Below are 25,843 nucleotides of genomic sequence, written 5' to 3'. Positions count from 1 at the left end.
ACCAGCTCCTTGGTGTCAGGGGCTGCTGCTGTTTGTTTTTTTCTTTTTCCTTCTCAAGGAAAACTTGTAGGCTGTTTTTTTCCCCATAAATCTATGTATGCTTTATAATATGGGTGTTCTTAAAATAGGATTGACCTTTAGTAGATACTTATGCCTTAAGATACTAAATAAGAATTATGAACAGAAAGTATATTTAGAACATTACCCTTTAGATCCTTGTTTTCAGGCTTCTTAAGTGACTGGGTTGCCCCGTGTGGACTGGTTTTTAGAGGTTTTAGATAATTCTTGTGAAGTCAAGTGGGCTTTTGGCAATCCTCATCCACACTAGACCCTTCTTTCCTTACTTGTTGAGGGAGAGTAGTTATAACGGTGACCCAAATTTCTTAATGACCCCTTGTGATGTAATGGTTCGACCTCACAGTGAGAGTTGACATCTGCTAATTTATACTGCACCTGCTTCTGAGAAGATTTCAAGGTGGCCGAGATGGTGTGCCTTCCCTCTGAGCAGTCCCAGAACGTCTTTTCCTTTTTTTCATTCCTTTCCCTCATGGCCTGTCCTAAATGAGCATTCACGGTTGTGAGACAACTTCCTGCCCACCAAGAAAAAAATTTTCTGAAAGGGGGGTTCTTTAAAAAAACTACATCTAAGAATGCCCCATGGAGGTACTGAAATATCTCATTGTGATTGCTTTAAAATTTTTTCATAATTTTTTAAACTTAAAAACAATTGAGGTATATAGTTGGCTTACAATATTATGTAAGTTTCGGGTATACAGCATAGTGGTTCACTGTGTTGCCTGGCTTCTGGTTACACTGCTGGACAATTCCTGGCTGGTTCTCTTGGACTTCCTAGGCGGATGATGACATCTGGAATGACTGATTTGTGTTCCCTCCTTTCTGGCACCTTCTAATGTCTTACCATTGAATTGGGTCATACATTTAACTTGCCATGTTCAGCTATTTATACTTAGTAAACAGAAGAGGTACTGATTTCAGCAGTGTTGGCTCCTCCTCTCACTGACTCCATGAGCGCTTGTAGGCCCGGGTCAGTCTCTCCTTCCCTAAGTTGGCTGCTGATGTTCCCATATCCTTTCTAGTGGTGCTTTTTTTTTCCCTTAAAAGCAGAACAGGATTCCCTACCCCTATCCCAACCATATCATAATCAAAGGAAGACTTGACTTCATGCCATTTCCCACTCAAGCTGACCTTGGAAGCTAACCCAAACACAAGAGGCGCCTCCACCATGCTTCCTGTTTATTGTGTGAAGACATTCTGTGCAGTGTGAGTGGTGTGGATGACAGCAGGCGTCCTCCTCCCGCTCCCGACTTGGATGGGAGGGCTTCTAGTGACTGATGCAGAAATACTGGCCAGAGCTTTCGATAGAAGCCTGGACTTAGGATTTCGCTTTGATTTGTTTTCTGTCACCAGTGAGTGTAGTTTTTGCCAAATGCTTTCTATCTGTTGATATTTTAAAAATCTTAATGTAATGAAATACAATAATACATCATCTAATATTGAACTATCCACTTATCCTTGAGATAAACCCTGCTAGGTAATATTTTCTATTTTAGTACATTGCTGTATTTATATTCATTCTGCTAATGTTTTTTCAAGATTTCTGTACATTTATTACACACAAGTGGCCTTTGGCTTTTTTTGTTACACAGCTTTGGAAGCAGGGCCACTTTCGGGTAGCGCCTCTTGATTTTTTTTTTTTTTTTTTGATTAACAAGTATAGTTTATATAACATGGCAGTTACCCTTATCTTAAAAGTTTGGTGAAACTTCTGTAAAAATCATCTGGGGTGGTATCCTTTCTACATAGAGGAGGCATTAAAAAATGTTGGAAGCTTTCGTGGTGGGAGAATTAGTGGCAGCAAGTCACCCGTTTCGTGAGGCAGCTGGGCATGTCACACATCAGTAAGGTTTTTTTTAAAAAATACGACAGATGTGTAGACACATTCGTGTCTGCGTGCATGCACGTTGCTCACACATATGCTTGTGGTCGTGAAATTCCTCTTCAAGAATTTAGCAACCATGATTTTTTCAGGACTGCAGAATTTACTTCAGTATTTTGGTAGGAGTATGTAGTACCAAATTACGTCCGCATATCAACGCTCTTTGCATAATGTCGTCAAATACACTTAGAACACCATGTGGTAGGCTTGGGAGGGTCAGAGCTTTTGGCTTGGTCAATTTCAGCCAGTTCGGTGCCTGTGTAGGTCTTAAAACATCAAACTGAGTACCGGGGTTTCTGCCCTAACGTGATACATGTGTCCTGAGGAAAAAAAGAGTCCTCACATGGCCTCATTGTGACCTCCTCTCTGCCTCCATTTCCATTTTAAAGAACCGCTGTGATTACATCAAGCCCACTTTGAAGCTTTGCCACCCAATGAATGCAGATCAGGCTGGGGCTTGGTGCCTGCCACATGGCTGCAACTTCTGGGGTTTGGAATCTCTTGGATCAGAGTTTTGTTTAAAGGATCGAAGACCTGTACTAGGTTTTCTCTTTGATCCCTAACGGCGGATGAGTGAGCTTTCCTGGAAGTTCTGTCAGGGGAGAGTACTACACATGTACTATCTGATGTTGTTACCTTCTTTTTCTTTTTTCTCTATCCGTGACTGGTTGCCCCAGGTATCAAGGATGTGATGTAGTTTGACCACCATATCCTTATGTCCCACCAGAATAGAAAGTTTATGCTGAAAGTTAAATCCTTACTAGATGTTAAACCTTCTCTCCCTCCTCCCTCACAGAAAAAGGCTCCATTCGCCAACAGCCACAAAGCCAGCCTTCCATTTAACCGAAGTTTTATGCCTTTCCCCTCTTTAGAAGGGTTGGCTTCCACAGAGGGTCAGTGTAGAAGCCAAACCTCTGGACACCTTGAAGGAGCAAGCAGATGATGGAGTAATTTGGCTACCACCTTCTCGCCTGTGGCCGCACAGGAACCAGGCACAGCTTTGTCGCTGCAAATTAGGAAGCAGTTTGCTTAAATCCCCATATCTCAACTGCCAACTGAAATCCAAGGCTGGAGAACCTGCTGGAAGGAACATCCAGTGAGTCAAGTGTCAGCATTGTTCAAGCATGTTCATTGTAACAGCCCTGACTGCAGAAGTATTGGGAACATCTGGAAAGTCAGGGAGATGGTTTGGGCCCATCAGTGAGATAGGACATTTGTGATGTCAAAAATCTAAAACTTTTAATTACGGAGAATATTTACAGTCTAATAAGTGAGGTGAAGGGATAACTGTACCTAATGATGTGAATCAGTTTCATCAGAGGTGTAAGCGCAGGGTCTAGAAGGGACGGATGACAATACCAGCCGTGCTTTTCATAATAGACTGCTTACTTGCCTTCTGTTTGTCAGTTTTCTACTTTTCTGTAATCTGTTCTTTTTCTTTTCTCTTTTCCCTCGCTTCCTCCCCTCTAAGTCCCTTGGTCCAGGGCCTGTTACTTTTGGGGGGAGAGTTGTATTCTCTTCTATTTCATCAAAAGTACTGCCCTCTTTTACTGCTAATTATCAACTGAGTTTGGGGGATACTTCGTAGGAGTTAATGTTCAGAGCAGGGCATGGTGCCCACTGCCCCCAGGGCAGGATGGTGAGGACGGAGAAGCCCTGGGTGGGGAACAGGGATATTTGGCTCTAGTTCTCGTTTCCCTACTAACCAGCTGAATTCCCTGGCTTCGGTGTCCCCTGATGACAACAGGTTTCCTTCATGAGTATGTGATTTTTCTTAGCTGTGGTGTCATAAGGGACTCTCTCCCATTTTACAGAGGGAGAGACGTAGGCTTAGGGAAGGAGGAAGCTTGCTGAGGTTCATCAGGAGTTAATGACCGTGAAGCCAGGACCAGAGCTGAGGTCTCCCGATGGCCGGTGCGGTGTCTGTTCATCTACTTCTGGTTTGCCAGCTGGACTGCTCATCGGGCCCTCCGGCCCCACCCCTCAGAGCTGGCCTGGTGTGTTATGGGAGGGGCTGGGCATCAGTAGCTTTAACCCCCCTCCCCTTTTTAAAATGAGTATCAGGTGATGCTAATAAAATCTTGGGCTTCGTGAATCCTTTGCCTACAAGGCAGTCCCACCCAGGTGTGTGTGTGTGCGCACACCTACAAATGCTAGGTGAATATTCATTTTTACAGTCACCAAGTGCTTAGTACATACAAGGCAGTGTTCTCAGCCTTGTGGATGTTGTACAGCAGGTTAATCACTTAACAACTCCTGAGGCACTGTTAACATTTCTTGGGTGCAGTTCTGTTCACTTTCAAAATATTTACAATGGTTTAGATACATGATATTTATATATACTTTTATAAAAGCTTATTCTATTTTATATTTTTATTAAGCAAATGCATTTTCTATATCGTTGTTAAGTCAAACTTTATTCATGCGCTCACAATACTCATGCTCTAGCCTTTTGCCTTTTTAGTTTACTATATCGTAGGGGAGCTTTTCATTTCTTACTTAGATCTGCCTCTCCTCTCATACTGATGAGTGCCCGTTTCAGGAATTGCATCAGTTAGGGTAGATGCTGCACTGCTGAAAGGGAGACCCAGAAATCTGACTTTGCAGGGAGAACTCACAGGGCTCAGTACTAGTCATCCTCGTGGCTAAGATTTATTATAGCGGAAAGCTACAACGCAAAATCAGCACAGGAAAAAGGTGCGTGGAGTGAGGTCCAGAGGAAACTGGGCACAAACTTCCAAGAGTTCTCTCCTGGTAGAGTCATTCAGGATGTACTTAATTCCCCCAGCAACAAATTGGGACAACACATGTGAGAAGGTGTGTACCAGGGGAACTCATTAGAGACCCAGCACCCAGGCGTTTCACTGGGGGCTGGCCCTGTAGGCATCCTCTGCTTAACAGGTACCAAAATCCCAGCCTCCTAAAGGAGAGCAGGTGTTCGTCACAAACCATTCTGTTCATAAAGTTTTGACACAGTGAGCCACTTTTTTCAGGAGGTGGGAACCCTCCCCAAATCTAAGTTCTCTGTCACCAGCAAAGGGCTGCCTTGTGAGCAGCCTTTCAGAGGAGAGCAGTTAGGCCTTTTACGTTAACTCTTTTCTGCATAATAAAGAGTGTGACTCTTCTCATTCTGCAATTTTTCTTTACAGACTTGAATCCCTATCCTCACTGACCTGCTTAAGGCTGACCTGTCCCGCAGTCTCTTTGACATGTCTTCCCTCATCCCCAACAGCTGCACCTTTAATCACTGTCTGAAAGAGGAGGGGACAAAAGCATGTGGAGTTAAAGTGAAATTAGCAGAGCTTGCTGTCGACACACGGAAACGATACATACACATACACGTGATGTTTGTGCCGTCAGGAAATATATGTCGTCTCCTACCTGCACCAGCAATGGTAGCAGTAGCAACAAGTGGCTCTTTTGCAGTTCTTAAAGATTACCTGTCACTCACCTAACGCTGAGTTACTTTGTTCAGGTGAGGAAATTACAGGGTATCTCCTCCCAAAGATGAACTGCTTTGTGATGCTCAGGCACTGGGTGATAGCACAAATACTGTTGGCTTTGGTAGCAAGTTAGTGAGCTTGGCTTCTGGAGCATGATGCTGCGTCCCTTGAACCAGTGGAAGACGTTGTTCCTGGATGATGAGGTAGACCACAGGAGGACTGGGAGCTCTGGAGCCAGGTCAGGGTTTAGGTCTGAATGGTAGCCCTGATACTTAGGTACTTGGATCCCTGGGCAAGTAGCTTGACCGTTCTCAGCTCCTGTTTCCCCAGGGATGATGTGGGGCTGCAATGTGCGGATTAAATGAGGGAATGTATGGAAGAGCCTGCTACAGTGCCAGAAATACAATCAATACTTAAACATGGACTGCCATTATCATTTGTTATGGGAAGAGAGTCCATAGAGTTAAGTATTCATTTGTAAATACACACACATATATGTATATAACTATTCAGGTGTCTATATGCATATACATACACACATGTATATAATATAAAGTTTGTGTATTTGTGTAAGTTTATGCTTCTCATTATTCAGCAGGTGTCTGAGTGCTTATGTGCTGAGCCATTTCTTTTATTACTGTAGTGGATAAAATAGTTAGCTTTTTCTTCTGTGCAGCTTAATCTCATTTTTAAAAATTAAAAATTATTTTTTTGGAGTGGAAGAATTTTTTTTATATTGCTTTTTTTTCTTTTTTAAAGAATTTTATTTTTTAGTTTTTGTGGGGTTTTTTTGGTGGGGGGAGATAATTAGGTTTATTTATTTATTATTTTTAGAGGAGGTACTGGGGATTGAACCCGGGGACCTTGTGCATGCTAAGCATGCAGTCTACCACTTGAGCTATACCTTCCCCCGCTTAATCTCATTTTAAATCCTTTGGTTCTTCCGGCTGTTTTATAGAGCCAAGATCATCCCAAGGCCAATTGCTAAATGTATGGATTAATGATGTTCCTTTCCTTTAATTGCTGGAAGAGTTATACACCCTTTCAGGGCAAGGACAGTATCTGTGGCAATCACTGCCGTGTCCACACCGCACATGCTGTGTGTGTAGGAGATGCTGTGTCATGTGTGTTGAATTAAATTTAAAAAATCTAATGTCCATAGTTTGCCTCTAGTTGTCAGCGGTTCTGGTTGGGAACTTATTATGGGGTGGGTCATAGGAGGGACACCTCTGGGAGTAGTGCTGAGGCTCGCCCTTGCCCACGTCAGCAGCAGTGGGGATATGATTAGAAATAGCGTCCCTGGTGTAGGGGAGCTTCGAGTTAGGCATCCGGCCAGTGGTGTGGCCAATATTCAATCTAGAATAATCCTCATTTGCATTCAGCTTTACCTCCAGGGTGCAATTGACTGCCAGTAAGTTTATTCTTCACTCAAAATTTTGTTCTGTTTTGTTGTTTTTAATTTCCTTCACAATTTCTCTGTCTTTGCTTGTGTTGGGGGAAGAGAGGGAGGTTTTGTCTGAATTGGCCTGCCTTCCTGTTGTGTGGGGATCACTCTCCCACAGCTCCCCCTGTTGATTCTTTGGAGTAGTGCTTGCTCACTCCTCTGCACAGGTGGCACCTGAGAAGCAACACTCATTTTCTAAGAATGTAGAGTTGTAGACATTTCATGTCCATGTTCTCCAGACCTCAGTCACTGCTCCAGCACCATGTTGGGAAACCTCGAGGTGTCTGGGGATAGGGAGAGGTACAGAGGGTGTGGCACGCATGCTGGTCTTGTGAAAAAAAAAATGACAGAGACCTCAGTTTTAAGAACATGTCTTGCAAGAGCAATAGATAACAACCCCTACAGTTTGTGAGCCAAAGTAAACCATAGAGATTCATCAATATGAAGAACATGGATATAAATTAATTAGTGATGTGAATCAAACATCACAGATGTGGTCCTTTCTACTTTTGTGTTTCTGTCTATATCTCTTTATCTGTCAGGTTTGTGACCCCTGTTCTCACAGATGTGTATGGCTTGAGACTGTTAGGCACAGACATTTTTTTTGGTCTGATCTCTTTTTTATATATTAGCGTATAGACCTGAGATTACCCATCATAATCCTGCAGGATCAGTTCCTGTGTTAATAATTGGGAAAATGGTTTGTGACTTCACTGTGAGACTGCATTCTCTAGTACTGTCAACAAGTTAAGAGGAAATGAGTTTAGCAGTACATTATTTTGTTGTAAGATTACAAAGGAAAAAGCTTCTGACTGTGCTTAATTTGGTCATTACCAATGTAGGTAGTCCTCTCAGTTACATCTGACTTCACGTACGAGCCAAATTCTAGAGCTGCTCCTCTCCCACGCTGATCAGTTATGGAAAAACCTCAAGAGATTTTAGGAAATCTGTGTCTTCAAAAGAAGGGAAGAAGCTTTGAAAAGGGGAAGTATCCTGGTTGAGTGTGGTCCGTTGAAAATCAGCAGCACGGTATTTCACTGCTCCTCCCATTAAGAGAAGGAATCTATTTGAATCCATTTCCTACCCTTTGGTCTGGGATCATCTAGCTCAGCTCCACCTCCAGCCTCATGAGTTAGCTCAAAGAAACCAACCAAGGAACCACCCATCAACCCATAGAATAATGACAAGTAATACCTATGTTTTGGGATAGTTTTTACATAGTAGTAGATAACTGATGGAATGAACTTGTTCTGGATGAAAATACTCAGGCACGGATCCTGTTATGCCCTCCTGTCCTCTTAAAAAAAGAAAAATTAGGGTTAGGAAGAAGGCCTTTCACATTTTAGTATAAATTAGATCAGTCTGATTGCTTTCTTCTTAGTCACCTGCTGAAAGGGCTGCCAGGTGCTCACAGCTTTGTTCTGTGATGGAAGGAAGGAAGGTGGCTGATTTGGGGGCATGATTCATTTGGGGGAAAGGATTGTTTGGGAGTTACACTGGAGTAGGGACTTCAGCAGTTTGAGTATACTACGGAGCTGGTAAGTGTTTCAGTAAGAGATAAAGAATTTTGAGAGGAAAAAATGAAAAAATACCAAAGAAACCCATTCAAGGCACCATACTTAAAGAGGGCAAAAAATCTTCCTTTATTCTACTTATTTCATATGGGATCTCTTTGCTTTTAGAACTCAGATTCTGACTACCTCTTTTTTGTTACATCATGGCATGAATGTGTTTTTGAAAGCTGGCTTTGGGAATTGAACCACAATTTATGTTGTTGGAATATAAAATGTTAACTTGTAAATTAGAGCATTTATAACTTCAGAGCACTGGTAAGTTGGGGCCTGCCTAACCATGGTAGAGCTAGAGCTGATATTTGAAGAATAGGCCAGCTGTTTTTCTGAATTTATCAAAATGACAAATATTAGACTTGTCTAATAATTACTTTTCAAGTCACGGAACTGTTACAGTGATGTAAATTTAGGGCTTTTTCATATTTTATTATGTTTTAGATTTGTTTCTATGTCTTTTTCTGTTTCATTTCTGTCTAAGGCCATTTAACATTTTTACATTCCACCGATATTTCTGATATAAATGAAAAACATACCTGCTGGAAGGCTTTTTAAAAACCGACTTTGTTAATATATAATTTATATACTGCAAAGGTCATCCATCTAAAGTGTACAATTCGCTGGTTTTTAGTATGTTTTCAGAGTTGTACAATCATTACTGTAATCTCATTGTAGAACATTTTCATCACCACAGAGGAAACTTTGCACCCATTGGCAGTTACTTCCCATTCTGCCCTTGTACCTGCCTACCCCAGCCCCAAGCCTATGAAGCCACATATCCGTCTGTCTCTATAAATTTGCCTGTTCTGGACATTTCATATAAATGGGACCATATAGTGTGGTCTTTTGTGTCGGGCTTCTATCAATTACCATAATGTTTTTGAGGTTTATCCATGTTTTAGCATGTAGCATACTAAGAAGGATAATGATTTATCCATCATGGAGATAATAACCATTGCTTAACATTGTTATTGTATAATATTTTATTCAAACAAAAGTGATAAATGGACCATGTAACACATGTAAGTCATACAGTATGACAAAGTGAACATCTGAATTCCCACCACTCAAGAGTAAGAATGGTACTGAGACCATTGCATCTACCCAGGAATTCCTTTCCTATCCTGTTCCCTCACCTCTTATCTCACAAATGTATCCCTACACAGTACATCGTTTATTTTGCTTGTTTTTTTAGTCAAATAAAAATAAATGTGTATTTCTGCAGTTTCTTTTTTTCCCTGACTCAATATTATATTTCTTAGATTCCTTTGTGTTGTGTTTAGCTGTATGTCTTTTGTTTATTTGTGGGGGGGAGGTAATTAGGTTTATTTTTTTGTTTAAATGGAGGTAGTGAGGATTGAACCCAAGGACCTCGTACATGCTAGGCACGCACTCTACCACTGAGCTACACCCTCCCCGCCTTAGCTGTATGTACTTCTTTGATTTCACTGCTTTTTTTTTTTTTTTTTTGTGAACGCAGTCCCCTACTACCACAAATTATGCAGTTGAGTTTCCCACATTGGAGGAAATTGCAGGGGTCAGCACATCTGGAGTGCAATGGATTGATTTCATTGCTTTTTTCGTTTTCTGTGTGAAAGTACTATTTCTCTTAATAGATACTTGGAGTACTTCTAGTATTTTACTTACTAAGAATGAGAATACAATGAATATTTTTGAACTGCCTCCTTCTGCACACAGAAGGTTTTCTCTAGGGCATATTCCTAGCAGTAGAATTGGTACACAGTAGATTATAAGAATATTTAATTTTTCAAAATACCGTGCCAGTTCACACTTCCATCTGCATTAAGTGAGAATTCTCAGTGATCCACATCCTTATGAACACTTGATATTCTCAGACTTCTCAATTTTTGCTAGTCTAGCCGGGGTATAGATAATGGTGATCTTAATTTGTACCTTTTTGATTACTTATGAGGTTGTTTATGCAAGTTTTTGAATTGCCATTCAAATTTTTATTTTTCTAAACTTCCTTCTCATGTCATTTTTCTATTAGAGGCTGTATTTTTCCCGTAGTAGTTGTTTGTATATTCCGGTTACTCTTCATCTGTTTGTTACATGTACTGCAGGTCCCCTTCAAATTGAGCACTGCCTTTTACTCCTTTTTTGTGAAGTTCTTTTCTCTGGCTGCCTTCAAGATTTTCTTCTTCTCTTTGGTCTTTCAGCAGTTCGTGATTATTAGGCGTACGTGTCTGTTTTCTGTTGTTTTGTACTTACCCTGATGGGGGTTCTCTGAGCTCCTTGGATTTATGGTTTGTTGTCTTTCATTAATTTTGGAAAATTCTTTGCCGATATCTTTGAAAATAATTCTGTCTGTTTCTCTTTTCTTTTGAGACTTTATTTACACTATTAATTAGACTCTTTGAAATTGTTCTCTGGATTGTCTGCCTGCTTTCCCCTTCCATTCTTTTTTTTTCCCCTTCAACTTTTATTTCACTTTGGATAATTTCTGTTGACTTATTTTTAATGAATCTTCCCTAAGCCATGCCAAGTTTACTGATGATCCCACTGAAGGGGGATTCTTAATTCTAATACCCTGTTTTTAAAATTCCCGGCATTTCCGTATTACTCATCTGGCTACTGTCTCCATGTATTCAAGTGTGTTGCCCATCTTTTCCTTGAAATCCTTTAAGCATTTTAATCATAGTTACTTAAAAATATTTGTATGATAATCCTACATCTAGGTTATCTCTTGAGTCTATTCTGTTGATCACTTTGTCTTTTGAATAATAGACTTTTCTGTTTGTACAGTTTTATGATTTTGTAATTTTTGATCAACTAGAGAAATTGTATGTGGAAGATTGATAAATAGTGTTTCAGCTCAGAAATGAGCATGTCTCTTCTTCTGTTAAGCTGTTAGTGTAGGATTGAGTCAATCTAATCAGTAGTGGACCTGGGTTTTGTTGTTAGTTTCTGTGGTCACCATACCACAGGCTTTAAATTCCTGCAGTGGTGGGCTGCTGCTGCCTGACCTTAGAGTTGGGTCTGTGGTGCCTCACTGTGCTCAGTGTTCTTGCTCCACTGTCTCAGGTGCTTGAATATGTAGTGTTTGAATGACCCTCATGCCTCCACCCCTTCTTAAGTAGCCGGCTGTGGGTAGTTTCTCGTTTCCAGGCTCCTCATAGTGGAAAGGGGTGGTTCTCAGTGTCTGGTCTAGTGTCAGGTAGTTTGCTTTGCTTTGTGTGCCTGGGCTGGGCAGATATGCTGTCTTCTCAGCGTTCTTCCTCTGCAGCCAAACTCTGACTTTAAGCTGCTGCGGGTGCTGGGCAGGGGGAGTTTCTTCCCTTCCCCAGAGGTGGTGGCTCTTTTCCCCTGTCCTGGGGAGGAGGGTTCCCCCTCCCTGCTCCACATGCACATAGGCTTTGCTTCTCCCTCCTCCTGAAGCTGGATCTCTTTGCCTGGGTCCTGGGGACTAGAGGGTTTGCAGTCTCTCCCAGAGTGGCTTCAGGCTCTCCCTTTTTTTTCCAATTGAGATCTAATTCACATACGGTAACATTCATCTTTTCCGTAACAGTTACCCCTTAAAAATGTACAGTTCAGTAGTTTTTAGTAGAATTATGCAACCATCACCACTGTTTAATTGCAGAACATTTTCATCACCCCAAAAAGAAATGCCAAACCCTCCAGTGGTCACTGCTCATTTTCTCCCACCTTCAGCCCAAGTCACTCTAATCTGCTTTCTGCCCCTTTGGATTTGCCTCTTCTGGAAATTTAGTAAAAATGGAATCATATAATATGTGGCCTTGTTTGTCTGGTTTCTTTTACTTAGCGTGAAGTTTTCAAGATTCATCCATGTTGTAGTTTCAGGTACTTAATTCTTATGGCCACATTTTGCCTAACTGTTCATCAATTGATGGACATTTAGGTTGTTTCCTTTTCCTTTTTTTTTTTTTTTTTTGCTATTATAAATAATGCTTCTGTGAAAACTTGTATAAGTTTTTGCAAGAAAATAGGTCTTCAGTATTCTTGGATATATACCTAGGAGTGGAATTAAGTCATACAGTAACTCTCGGTTTACTTTTGAGAAATTGCCAGACGGTTTTGCAAAGTGGTTTCAGCATTTTACATTCTCAGCAGCAGTGTATGAGGTAATAGCTGTAGTTTTATACTAAGTTTTTATCTGTGGTAGGGCAAGTTTCTGCCTGATAGTCTTTTTCAGGAATCTTGCTTCTTTTTGGCCTTTGTACTTTCATGTGAATTTTAGAATCAGCTTGTTTAGTTTCTCCAAAAGCCCTGTTGATATTTTGATTAAATTACATTGAATTTATGGACTGTTTGAGGAAGAACTGACATCTTTACAGTAGTAAATTTTGTATATCTGTTCACGTATTTTCATTTATTATTAAGTATATTTCAGTCAAAACTTACTTTCTTCATATACATCCTTGACTTTTGATTAAATTTATTCTTAGATGCCTTAAATTTTTTGTGGCTGGTATAGATGGAATGCTGTGGTCTTTGTCTTTTTTCCTAATTATTTGGTTTTTTGATACAGCGTTACAGTTTTTAAATCATGCAGCTGATAATACCAGCTTGTTTCTTCCTTGCCAGTCTTTATACTGCTTATTTATATATATTTTTTTTCCTGTGCTGGCTAGAAATTCCTAAAAATGTATTTCATTTTAAAGCCTATTTAAGATGGATATTAGTATAACTACCCTCTCCTGTGGGGGAGAAGTTTGCTGTGTGGTGTATCGTTTTGGGTTTTTTTTTACTTCTTTATTTTCAACCCTTTTATCCATTTGTTTTAGGTATCGCTTGTTTTCTTCCCCTTCTATATCTCACAATCTGGTTAGTCTACTTGTGTTTGTTTATTGTGATTACCGATTTATTTTTCTTATTTCTGCCACCTTTTTCTTCTTTTTTCTACCTTTTTAAACTAAATTATTATTCTGCTGCTTTAGAAGTCCTTCATTTCTATTCTTTGACTAGTTATCCTTGAAGTTTTACCTTGCAAATTTAAAGCTAGTATGTTAGATCTTTTCTTGAAAAAAATGTAAGGACCTTAAAATATTTTAATTCTCATCATTCCCCTTGACTTACACTGCTGTTGTTTGGTATTTTATTCTAACCTCACAGATTAGATTTTATCTGTGTTAGATCTTCCTACGTTTTTCCCATTTTCTTTGCTCACCACTCCTTTGTGTACTGTAGACCTGTCTTCTGGGATAAGTCCGTCCTGTAGAAGCCCTCTTAGTGTAGGTTTGTGGGCGGTCAGCTCTTTCAGTCTGGGTGCATATTGGAAATGTGGGTTTTGTATCTTTCTTGAAAGGCAGGTTTTCTTGATATCCTAGTACCTGTACTTTGCCAGTTGTTTTCCCTTAGCATTTTGAGAATATTTCACTGTCTCCTTTCCTTCTTTTCTTTTTTTTTTAAATTGAGGTATAGTCAGTTTACAATATGTCAATTTCTGTTGTACAGCATAATGTTTCAGTCATACATATACATACACATATTCTTTTTCATTATAGGTTACTGTAAGATATTGGATGTAGTTTCATGTGCTATACAGAAGAAACTTGTTTATCTATTTGATATATAGTAGTTAGTATCTGCAAATCTCAAACTCTCAATTTATCCCCTCCCACTCCCTTTCCCTCAGGTAACCATAAGTTTGTTTACTATGTCTATGAGTCTCTTTTTATAGTTTTGTAAATAAGTTCATTTATGTATTTTTTTTAATTCCACATATGAGTGATATAATATGATATTTTTCTTTCTTTTTCTGGCTTACTTCACTAGAATGATGATCTCCAGATTCATCCATGTTGCTGCAAATGGCATTATTTTGTTCTTTTTTATGGCTGAATAGTGTTCCATTCTATAAATGTACCACAACTTCTTTATCCAGTCATCTGTCATTGGACATTTAGGTTGTTTTCATGTCTTGGCTATTGTGAATAGTGCTGCTATGAATTCTGGGGTTGCATATATCTTTTTGAATTTGAGTTCCTTCTGAATATATGCCCAGGAATGGGATTGCTGGGTCATATGGTAAGTCTGTTTTTAGTTTTTTTAGGAATCTCCATATTGTTTTCCATAATAGATGCACCAAACTACATCCTAACCAACAGTGTAGGAGGGTTCCCTTTTCTCCACAGCCTTTCCAGCATTTATTGTTTAAAGATTTTTCACTGATGGCCATTCTGACGGGTGTGAGGTGATACCTCATTGTAGTTTTGACTTGCATTTCTCTGATAATTAGTGATGTTGAACATCTTTTCATGTGCCTGTTGGCCATTTGTATGTTTTCATTGGAGAATTGCTTTCTTAGGTCTTCTGCCCATTTTTGGATTGGGTTCCTTTCCCTCTTGACGTTTAGAAGTGATTGTTAGTTGCTTGTTTCTTAGTAGACCATCTTTTAGTCTTTTCTTTTAGGATTTTAAAAAGATTTTTGTCTTAATGTTGTACAGTTGGATTGAAATGTGTCTAGGCACAGATATCCCTCCCTCCACTCCCTGCCCCCCAGCAATTCTTTGCTTCCTGTACCTATAGATTCAAGTCTTTCATTAGTTATATGATATTCTCAGATTGTATGTTTGTAGAGTTAAAGCCATCATCTCTTCAAATATTCTCCCTCTCTTTTTTTTCTCCTTACTATTCATCCTAGTCTTTTGTTAGATGTGTGTTAAATCTTTTCATTTTCCTTCCTGTATCTATGTCTTGCACATTTTCCATCTTGCTTCTTTGTGCTACATTTTGGTTTAATTCTTAGATCTTTCAGCCTTTCCTTTGCTTGGTTAGCTATGTCGAATTTGCTGTTGAAATACAGAATGTGAGATGAATTTCAACATTTATTTCAAGTTCATTTTTCTTTTTTAAACCTGCCTGATCTGTTTGTTAGTCTCTTGCTACTCATTCACTGTATTTTGTCTTTGTAATGTTTTAGGAAAAATTATTTCATAGTTTATGAGAATTTGAATGTCTGAAGCCTTTGCTTATTGTCAGGATAAAGCAGTGAGTGTCTGTGTGTGGAGTTATGAACAGATAGTTTCTGTTAATTTATTCATAGTGGTTTGTGTCCTTCATGTGTGGTTTTTATTTGGGAGTTCAGTGTGGGGCCCTTCCACCTTCATCTTTCCTGTTTCACTCAACTGTTTGTTGCTAGATTTCTTTTCAACAGTACATACACAAACCATATTTAAAAAAAAAAAATGGTTCCAGTGTATTTTTTTCCTATGGATGTGCCATAATTCTGTTCATTTCTCCTTTTAGCCAAGTGAAGCAAGATTCCATAAGATTTCAATGTTTTCTCATGAATCATCCTGTACATGCCCCTTCCCCAAGCTTTTTAATAAATACCTCTTGAGTTCTTACTCATGCAAGGTACTGTGATAAACTCTTTATGTGAATAATTATGTGAATTTTTCTCTGTAGCCAACCCAGAGGGTGGTGCCATTATTTTCACTTTACAGAGGAGAAAGCAGTGGCCCAGAGAGGTCATATGACTCCCCTGGGGTCACACAGCTGGAGGTGGGAATGGGCACCTTGTAAACCAGAGGACTCCAGAGTCTGATGGTGTATATGAACCTCCCCGCCAAGCCAGTGCTTTCAGAATTTGGCCTGTGGACTGGTACTCTGTTACCGGCCCTAGGGGAGATAAATTCTTAATCCATCATCCCGCATAAACATTTAGCAACTTGTCCAGCAATTTCTCATTGCTCTGTATCCAAGCAAGTGACCAGCACATTTATCTTCTTGAACTGCGTGTCGACCAGTATGGGTGTTGTTGAATTCACATGGCGAGGTATGTACGTGGAGCTGCGTCCTGCTCAGGTCTACTGGGACGTGCCCAGAGGGATGTGGTGTCCACTGCAGACGTGTGGTGAGGACTGGCTTTCACTAAAGCTGGTTTGAGAGGCACTGCAGCTTGATAAAACTTGGTAACCATTAGGATTCTTTTTAACACCAAGGCTCTGTGAGCTCTTCTTGTCCTGAAAATCACTCTTTGTTGCTGTTTTTCCTCTTGTCCGGCAGTCCTGTAACAATGGCCTAAGCATAGTATCTGGGGCAGAATGGCACAGTTGGGAGGGCTCATAATGATTCTGCTCTGATCCCTGTGTATTTAGTGATTGGCTGGCAATACTGGATTGAAATAAATAAGTGCTTTCATCTATCAGCTGTTAATTGCTTTTACAGCGAGCTGGTGTGCAGTGTGTGGAGGAAGCAGAAAATAACATAATGCTTCCACAGACTAAATAGAGAGTCTTTCTCAGGCATGTAATTGAAATCAGCTCCCTAGTTCTTCTAATAGAAGAAACATAGGTATGAGCTTTGGGCCTGACGTATGCATCTCCTGCCACCCACCCCTGCAGTGCTGGCCCTTAGAATGGGAGGCAGTGCAGGGCCACTGCAGGATAGTGGTTTGCGTTGGTAAACCCACTGGTATGACTGATAATTGAGTGAGGCCCCTGAGAGGTGCAGCCATCAGTCACCTGTTCTGCCGAGCGCTGAACCTCTCCCAGAACCGTTGACGTGGGCGGTGGTGCACCTAATAGATGACAGTGGAGAGAGAACAGGGTGTTACTCAGTTGCCTTGCTTTGTGTTGAATGGTTTCTGCTATCCTAACAATTTGATTTCAGATCCTATTTCAAACTGAGATGTTCAGATCGTTAAAATTTGGATTGTAAGTGACTTGGCAACAGAATGGTAAATTTAAATAATTAGAACAACACATTTAAATAGATTCATAAATCTAAAGAATATAAATAATCAAAATAATAAAAAGAGCCTGTCTGGATTCTTAGGCGTTAGAGCTTCAGGGTATGTTAGTATTAGGATTTTTTGTTATTAAAGCAAGCCAGCATTCAACTTAAATTTTTTTCCTTTTTTAAACAAATGCAAATGTGTTATCTTGGTAGGCATTTGAACTTCCTCTTGATTCTGTCCTTTACTGTTGGCTGCTTCCATATAGATACTGCCTGTATTTCTTGCTTTGGAAAACTGTCCTTTATCTTACTCTTGACAGATCATGAGTTGCATCATCTTACATAATTTTGGTTTTGGCACTTGGATTTTCTCGTCAGCAGTGAGTGCTGTTGTTGTGAGTTTTTGAATTCTACTTTCTGTACTAACCCTTGATCTCCAAAACATGACTGATAAAGAACAGAAGCACTAAGTAATCACATTTGAATCTCCTATCAGGTTTGTGCCCTTGTCAGAATAGCAGTGGGTCAGAACAAACTGTGATTTCCTTATTAGCAGAAGATTGTACTCACCTGCAGTATGTTTGCCTAGACATGTGGTGACTCCGGAGAAACTAATTTTTTCTAAGGACGTGTGTACGTGTGTGTGTGTGTGTGTGTGTGTGTGTGTGTGTGTATTTTTCCCAGAGGACTTAGTCAGTTGCTCCTGTTTCTCCCCTACACCTCCCTTTCTCTTTTTGTTTCCTTTTTTTTTTAATTGGACTTTTGTAGGATGGGGAAAGAATGATGAAGACTTCCTTTGTGCTCTAGTCCTCACATCAGCAGTCGTCACCAGCAGTGGTCACTGCTGGGTGAGGGAAAAAAGAGCAGACACTGATAAATGAATAAGGTGATTTCAAAATTCACTCTATTTCTGAACATAGCAGTGAGAACCATATTGAACAGGAAAATATAGTCACAGATTTTTTTTTATCTCCCCCAGATTTCCATCTTCAAAGCTACAAACGTAGGCAGAACAAAGAGATCCCAATTTTTGGGTTCATACTTCCTTTTGAGAGTTTATTGAGTTATAAGCAAACTTTAATTAATTAATTTAGCCTTGGAAACAGTTTTATTTTTGAATTTGGGTGTGTTTCAGTATGCTGAGATTTTCAAGCATTTCAGATTAAAAAAGGAGAAATATATTGATAAAACTGAGATTTCATAAGTCAGGCTGTCTTATCTCTGCACTGTCCACCTGTCCGACCCCTAGTGCCTTGCAAATGACTCTGGGGGCTGTCTATTTGCTCCCAGGCCCCTGTCTACCTAACCCTTGCTTCTTTGGAGCAAATACATTGGAAAGGTAATTTGTTTTATGGCCTGTTTTGAAATGAGGGGAAGAAAAAGCCAGGATTTAAGATGAAGATGAAGAAGATTATGTGCAAAGAATGGGGAGGAAGCTGCAGGGAGAAATCGGAACAGTTGCTTGGTGCTTGCTGGGGTGCCTGGCTCAGACTCTGATGACCTTGCCTCCCTGTGCGTGTCAGTAACACTAGATCTGAATTTTTTTGAACAGTTTTCTCTGTGGTTGTATTGGATACAGCACCTTGCCTTTTGTTCTCATTTATGTGTTAATTCCTAAAAGCTCTGTGGCCAGTTGGAAAAAGAGTGTGCTAGGGTTTTATGTTTTGGGGACCTGGGATCTCCCCCTCCAGTTGGATAGTTTTTCTCTAGGTGTTCAGATGCTGTGGGAGGTAGAGTAACAGTCCCCTCGGAGAAGTGGCCAAAACTCTGCTAAGGGAGGCCTTTCGCACAATCTGTGTCGGGCCTGGGTAACCCCTCGTTAAGTTAGACAGGCTTTACTCAGCTTCCCTGGAACAGTTTCTCATGTTATTCATGGGTCTTGAGAGTGGCATTTTCTATTCGTGGGCTTTGCCTAGAAATAAGTGGCTGTTCTAAAATGGTGAATAATTTGTTTGCTAGGCCTGGCCTCTCACGACTGTCACTGACTTTGGAAGGCACTTTTAGAGCAGATCTAGTTCTAACATCTCCCTCCCCCAATCCTTTTTAAGTTTGCTACTTTGCCTGGGAAGAATTGGACATGTGCTCTGTGAAACGCAGACCCTGCTAATTATCAGGGTTTTTTCCCCCCTCTTAATTGATTTACAATTCACATACCATAAAATTCACCCTTTTAAACTACAGTTCAGTGGTTTTTAGTGTGTTCACCAGGTTATGTAAACTGTTAACACTAATTCTACAACATATTCGTCACCTCCAAAAGAAACCCTGTACTCATAAGCAGTCACTCCCCATTTACCCACCTCCACTGCCAGCTCCTGGCAACCACTAATCAATTTCTCATTCAAACTTCTGTTTTATATTCCACTGAAATCTGTTGTCCCTGTAAATTAATGGTTAGATGAAATGTTGCAGGGGCAGAGGGGTGGAAGCTACGTAGATCAGCTCTTAGGGGCTGGCCTCTTACATTCAGCTTCTCACTTCTAGGCCCCAAAGGGGAAGGCGGTCTGCTGAGCCTGGAGTCTGTCACTGTTGGTGGGAAACTGACCAGTCATCTACAGTAGGGAAGGTCTGGTAAGGGCAAGGAGTTGAGTCTGACCAGATAATGAAACGAGTTGATGGCAGACACCCTTTTGAATTCCATGTGCAGTCACCTTCCAAGACATTACAGTTCCTCACCACCTTGTTGTTCTATAGCTTTTAGAATAATCAGAATTCAAATCATACAGAACTTTGTCAGTCAAAACCAGAAAAACAGGTAGCTCAAACAGATTGCGGGCCTGGATATATGCGTCAAATATGCTTTAAATAAATGCTTTGGATTCCTGCCTGTTGTGCTGGTAGGAGATCGCAAAGTATGCAAGTTTTGAAACCACGTGGGGGTTAATTTAAAGGGAGGGGAAGTGCCAGTCCTCAGCAGTGTTCACCTTGGCCATCAAGGAAAGGATACGACCTTGAGCAGTACTGGTGAATTACAGGGTGTGTAAGGGAGCCCCAGGGAACCAGGGCCTGCTTACCCGTGCTCTTGGATGCTAATAAAACCTTATTAGCTGAGTGATGTTTTCTTTGTTGCTCAACTCTCCCAGCCTGTCCCAAATGGTGTCTTAAAGAACTGGAGTGCCAGACCTCCTTCCAAAATTTCCACTTTCTCAATCACTCTGTTTTTCAGTCTAAGTACTACATGTGGCTCTCGTTTGTAGATTTGCTTGGCAGGCAGTTCCAGGCCCTGGCGTACTTCCTGTAGGTGGCTGTGATGGAGGACAGGGAGAATGGACTCCCCAGAAACCACGGCTCTAGGGTGTGGGTGTTCGGGAAGCAGGGACATACGCACAGAAATCTAAGCCACCCGCGCTGGGAGTGGTTGTTCCTGTACAATAAAAGGCCGTGATTGTTGAGGGGAGGTACCCTTTTGTCTCCTGCCCCCTGGCTCTTGTATAGATGACAGGTGCTGGAAGCTTGGAATTGGTGCAGCTCTCCCTCCTCCGAAGTGGTAGTTTCCCGTTCAGGAATGCATAGTTTGGGATGAGTGCATCAAAACGTCGCCGTTGAAAAAGTGCTTTGAATAGAGTTGGGTCCATTTGAAACAGTACCCTCTTTCTGAAAAGATTAATTTCCCTCAAGGATGGTTAGGTTTTTCTATTTATTCTGCTAAAACATAGGTGAGGGGAGGGATCTAGAGAAGAATACTTTCTTCTCCCTTGAATTATATCTGACCCCCTCTTCTGTTTTTAATATTCAGTAGTGCCTGTCCTTTCCCTCACCTCCAAAAAATTCCTAGTAGGGAAATAAATAAGTGGAAAATGAAACTTCTCTCATCCACCCTTCCCCTTCACCCCATGGATTCTCGCTGCTCTGCATTAACTACTTTTTAGGCATTTGCTATATTCCCTTCCAGTAACTATTCAATAAATGTGTAAATTAATCTATCTGTATATCTGTATTGCTTTTTAAATTGCATATCCAAACCCTTTCAGTAACAGCTTAAGGAAGTGACATGATTGTACTTCTAAGCAAGCTAAACGTCTCTGCTTCAGTAAAAAATGTTGCCTAGATATTTTCACTATAAACCTTTGAGGTGTGGAGACTTGCAGAGTGTTATCATGAACTGATGCACATACCCCAGAATTGGACCTGCCTGCCACCTGCGAAGGAGCTTCCTGTATTCTGGTGATTGGTTTAGGATTGGTTGTAAAAATTGCAAATCTGTCTTTGTTAATTTCCTCGGAATATCACTTTAAGAAGAGGGGCCATGTACAGTACAGGGTGTCCCTTTGGGGTGACAGATTGGCTTTTATGGTTGCTGCTGAATTCTTCTGTTTTGTCCTTCTTGGGGGTCTATTGGTTCACAGTCAAAAGTAGAGCTTTAATGAAAATGGGCACCCTCTCTGGAAATAAGAACTATTATTTCAACTAGTGAATTCCTGCTTCCTTAACATATTTTTTTTCTCTTTTAATTTTTTAAAAATTTTAACAGCAAGCCAGGGCTGAACAGGAAGAAGAATTCATCAGTAACACTTTATTCAAGAAAATCCAGGCTTTACAGAAGGAGAAAGAAACCCTTGCTGTCAACTATGAGAAGGAAGAGGAGTTTCTCACTAATGAGCTCTCCAGAAAACTGATGCAGGTAAATTACCTTTTCTCCCCACTCCTTTTGCCCGTTTTCCTCTCAAGGTAAAAATAACTTTGATAAAGCATTTGGCTTGAAACATTTGCTGCTGAGGTTGTAGGTGAAATTCTTGGGAGATTAAAAATACTGAGTAAAGGTGGCAGCAGCGTAATACTCAAGACTATGTTCCTAGCTCATCTGCTTAGGTAAGGTAAGATTTTTCATACCTTGACATTTCAAAAAATTTCTGATGAGCTTAAGGCCTTAGCACAGGAGTAAACGCTGTATATATTTAGCATTTTGGAAATAAGAGAATTAATACCAAATGTGAGATTTCTTTCTCCTTTTATGTTGAATCTGTAGTGAATACAGAAACATTTCTGGCCATCAGAAATGGCTCTTTTGCACTAATATATGCGAACACCAAGTGAAATGTCACTGTGGGGGAAGAAAAATAAATGTATCCGTGAAAGTTAAAATTATACACAATCAGGTGTGTTCAAATGGGTGAGTAATATGTTACTGAACAAATCAGACTTCTATTGAAACTTAACATTAATCACCAATAGTGTATAGAAGACACCACACAAAACATAATAGAAATTCTGATTTTTCTAGTTCAGAGGTTCTCCCCCTCCCCCTCATTTATTTTCCCCTTGAACGTCACTAGTAAAGCACAGAAATTAGATTGTTACTGAACCAAAACTTGGGTCTGCTCATACAGTAAAGCCAATCTACCAACACCAGGCTGTAGTGAAGGAAAGAGCAGCATTTATTGTAAGGCGCTGCAGAAGGCGTCGGGGACACCTAATGCTCAAGAAGCCCGAACTCCCGTAAGGTTTTTGGGGGAAGAAGTTTTCACAGGCAAAATTTGGTGTAGAGGGGCCGTAACCCTCCTCTGGTTAGTTGGTGGTGAGGTGACTGGGTGGTGCTCCAGGAATCTCAGTCATCAGCCTTCTGGTTCCAACCAGTCTGGGGTCCATGAGCTTATGCTCAGCCTGAAGTTACTGTCCCTGGGTGAGGGCCTCAGTGCCTGCAGAAGAACTCAGAGATCTGTATCGAATTGTCATGCACATCCCCTGAGGAGGAACCAGGCCAGGCCCGTGTTGTGCTATTGTTCTTTCTGCATTCCCTCACCCTCTAATTACTGACTATTTGAAACTGCCCTGTGGAACTCAGAGAAGGTCTAGGAGACTGAAACCTTCTTCCTACAAACAAGAGATGAGGGACACAGAATGGCCTTTGTACTGGTAAGGGCTCCATAGAGTTGCCCATGGTGTCAAAATTTGTTTAGGGCAAATATTTTGTGGGGTTTTTTTGGTATGAACTTCAGAATAAGTAGGACATTGAGTTTTCATTATTTAACATGGCATGTCTAAAACAGTAGCGGGTTTAAAAGTATCCCAGGAGGGCCATTATTACCATTTGGTCAGATGGCTGTGAAAGGTAGAAACACTTTCTTGTATTTTCTATTTACTGGCATCACCAACAATTTCATTAATTTGATTAAAATATGTATCTTAGTGAGGCTGTAATAAAAGGATATTTTTCTTACCTTCCAACATAGGGAATGTTTGCAGAGGAGACCAGAAGCTTTGGTATAGAGAGTTTAGGGTTAAGACCATGCAATGGTCCAGGCAGCTTTTACCCAATCTTTCTTGAAGTCTGATTTTGCTACCTAACTACTGAATAAAGATATCATTATAGTCTTGCACAAAGTTTGATTTATATGGTAGCTGTTGGGATGTGAAGGGTATAGGTACCCAGGCATTATTGTCTAGCAGAGATTTATGGCAGAATTTCTGCATTGAAACGTCTTGTTTATTCCTGCACACTCTCATTCAGAGAAAAAATGATGGAGAAGGTTAGTTTCACCCTTGACTCTCTCACCTTGGCAGCGTTAGACAACTGAATCTGTATGTTGCTTTCAGAACTATAGGGATGCAATTAAGATTTGCTTTTCTGAGTTTAGTGTGTAATCAAGTGCTCTAATTTTTAACACTGCAAGGAACATTTTTTGTTTTCAACTTGCATAGTTGTTAGTATTTGGAGTCTTTTACTAAAATACATTATAAAATAGTCAAAACGAGCCAGATCATGCTCCTTTTATCTGTAAAGACTCATTTTCATCGTGAGCGGTTCTGGAGTGTGTAGTTGATAACCAGCCTCTCATTCAGTTATTATCGTGACATACCTGCTTTCCGAGGACATTGATATCCCTTAAAATAAGCTACGAAAGAAAAGGGAAAGCATAAGAGCCATGTGCAGCAGAGAAGGAGGTTAAGTATAGCAATGCACTTGGCATAAGACGGTGGATTTTGTTTGTTTGTCTTGGCATAAGAAGGTTTGAACTTAAAACTTAAGTGCTGATCATCCTATAAATAAAGCCATAATCTGGAGAAATGTGAATTTTTTCATAAGTCTTACATCAAAAAAAGTTTTACTTGGTCAGGAGAAAAAAATTTTCATATATTAAAAACTTACTTTTTTGAGGGTCATGGATCTTTTTAAAGAGACTGAATAATACAGAAACTGAACAATGCAAGAAACTCTTCCTGCCAAAAGTAGTCGGTAATGTGTCGCACTGGTCTTCAAGTGACCAAGTCTTGTGTTTGCCCTCAGTCACAACATTGCATCCGGTGCAAAATGTGAGTCTGTTTGAGGGGCTTGAGGTGGGTCTGTAGCTTGTTAGTCATCTCCCTGGAGAATCTGGACAGATGGATGATCAGCATGTCTCTGAGGCAATCACTTCTGAATCCAGCTTGGTTCTTAGGCTTTTAAAATATATATTTAGTGGTAAAATACGCATAACATAAAATCTGCCATTTCAACCATTTCTGAGTGTATAATTCAGTGGCATTAAGTATATTCACATTGTTGTGCAACCATCACCACCATCCTTTCCCGGAACTTTTTCAAAATGAAACTCTGAACCCATTAAAAGAAGTCACCCCTCAGCCCCCACTCCTGATTCTTACTTAGACTTTTGAAAGGACTTGGGTGGCAGGTAGTTTGAGGTTGAGGTCTCTGGGAAGTTCCAGAGCTAGCTTTATTCCGTGACATGGTAGGTGACCTCTCACTTTAGACATCAGGGGTCACATCATGCCATTTTGTGCCAAGTATCCGAGAGTTCCTCTGTCACTGGCCAGTTGGAAGGATCTCATATAGCTGTGGGGAGGAAATCCCCTAGGCTTTCCTTAAGGATTTCAGTCAGTCCTTTGTTGAAGGCTCACATTTTCTGCCACCCAGTGTGGAAGAACTGATCTTCATCTGGAAGATTTTTAGAGTAATTGGTACCGATAGGCTTTTCCAAGTGTGTAATTACTTTAATATGACTCTCTAGGATGTTTGCTCCTGGATAAGACTTTATTATGATAGCCTACGAAGAGAAACTGTGCTGCAGGTGGCACTGATAGACAAATGAGTAACTTGACCTGTGCACCAGAGATGTGTTTAGCATTTTTCACCCAAAGGCCACTTAAAGGCTATTTATAGAACAATCTTGGTTTTGTCACAGTGCTATGGCTGTTGTCTCCGAGAGTGATTGAACCATGCTTTTATGCGCAGTTCAAAGGAATTCTTTTATCCTGAGAATAAAATGATATTACTGCCATAGAGGAGATACCTTACTTCCCATCTGCCATGGCAGTGGTGGTACCTAATATCTTTAAAAACTGAATCAAGTTTATTTAAGTATAGATGAGTGGAAGTCCCTTTGCCCTTTTAGAAGATCAGGCTTTGGAGATAGCAAAACAGAGCATGCAGCTTTTCTCCATTGTTTTTGTGTATATCCACTAGGTAGACAGGGATCAGGTAGACCTTGATTTTGTGAAAACACTTGTCTGAAAAATCTGCATCCTTTTGAGCCCAGACCATGGGATGGATGACCTGACTGGTGAGAACTGTCCTAAAAAGAACCTTCTGCTACATTTGCTGAGTCCAACCCAAGCCTGGCAGTCGGAACTAAATTCATCTCTAGAATACCTTGAAAAGAGAGGTTGTAGTTTCATCAAATTTGAAATTAAAATTTATAAGAAATGTTTTGTGAGCAAACTCTTCATCAGAATTTGATGTATAATATCTATGTTAGAAAAAAAAAAAAAAGCCTAAAAGACGGTTCCCTGAAATGTTAGCTGTAATTATACTTGGGTGCTGAGCTTACAG

General features: G+C 40.4%; 1 protein-coding gene across 6 annotated transcripts in view; it reads left to right on the top strand.

The window, feature by feature from the left end:
* CCDC6 (coiled-coil domain containing 6) overlaps positions 1 to 25,843 on the top strand; it is a 105,868-nt gene that overhangs the window by 28,079 nt on the left and 51,946 nt on the right. For all 6 annotated transcript variants that reach the window (XR_004323941.1, XM_032491463.1, XM_032491462.1 and 3 more), the window contains exon 2: positions 21,548 to 21,697. Coding sequence is in view for 5 of the 6 variants with exons in the window: in XM_032491463.1 (XP_032347354.1) it covers positions 21,548 to 21,697 (150 nt within the window). In the remaining variant the exon portion in view is untranslated. The remainder of the gene's footprint in view (positions 1 to 21,547; positions 21,698 to 25,843) is intronic.

Source organism: Camelus ferus, chromosome 11 (assembly GCF_009834535.1).
Source record: "Camelus ferus isolate YT-003-E chromosome 11, BCGSAC_Cfer_1.0, whole genome shotgun sequence".
Lineage (NCBI taxonomy): Eukaryota > Metazoa > Chordata > Mammalia > Artiodactyla > Camelidae > Camelus > Camelus ferus.
This window is presented reverse-complemented; position numbering and strand designations above follow the sequence as displayed.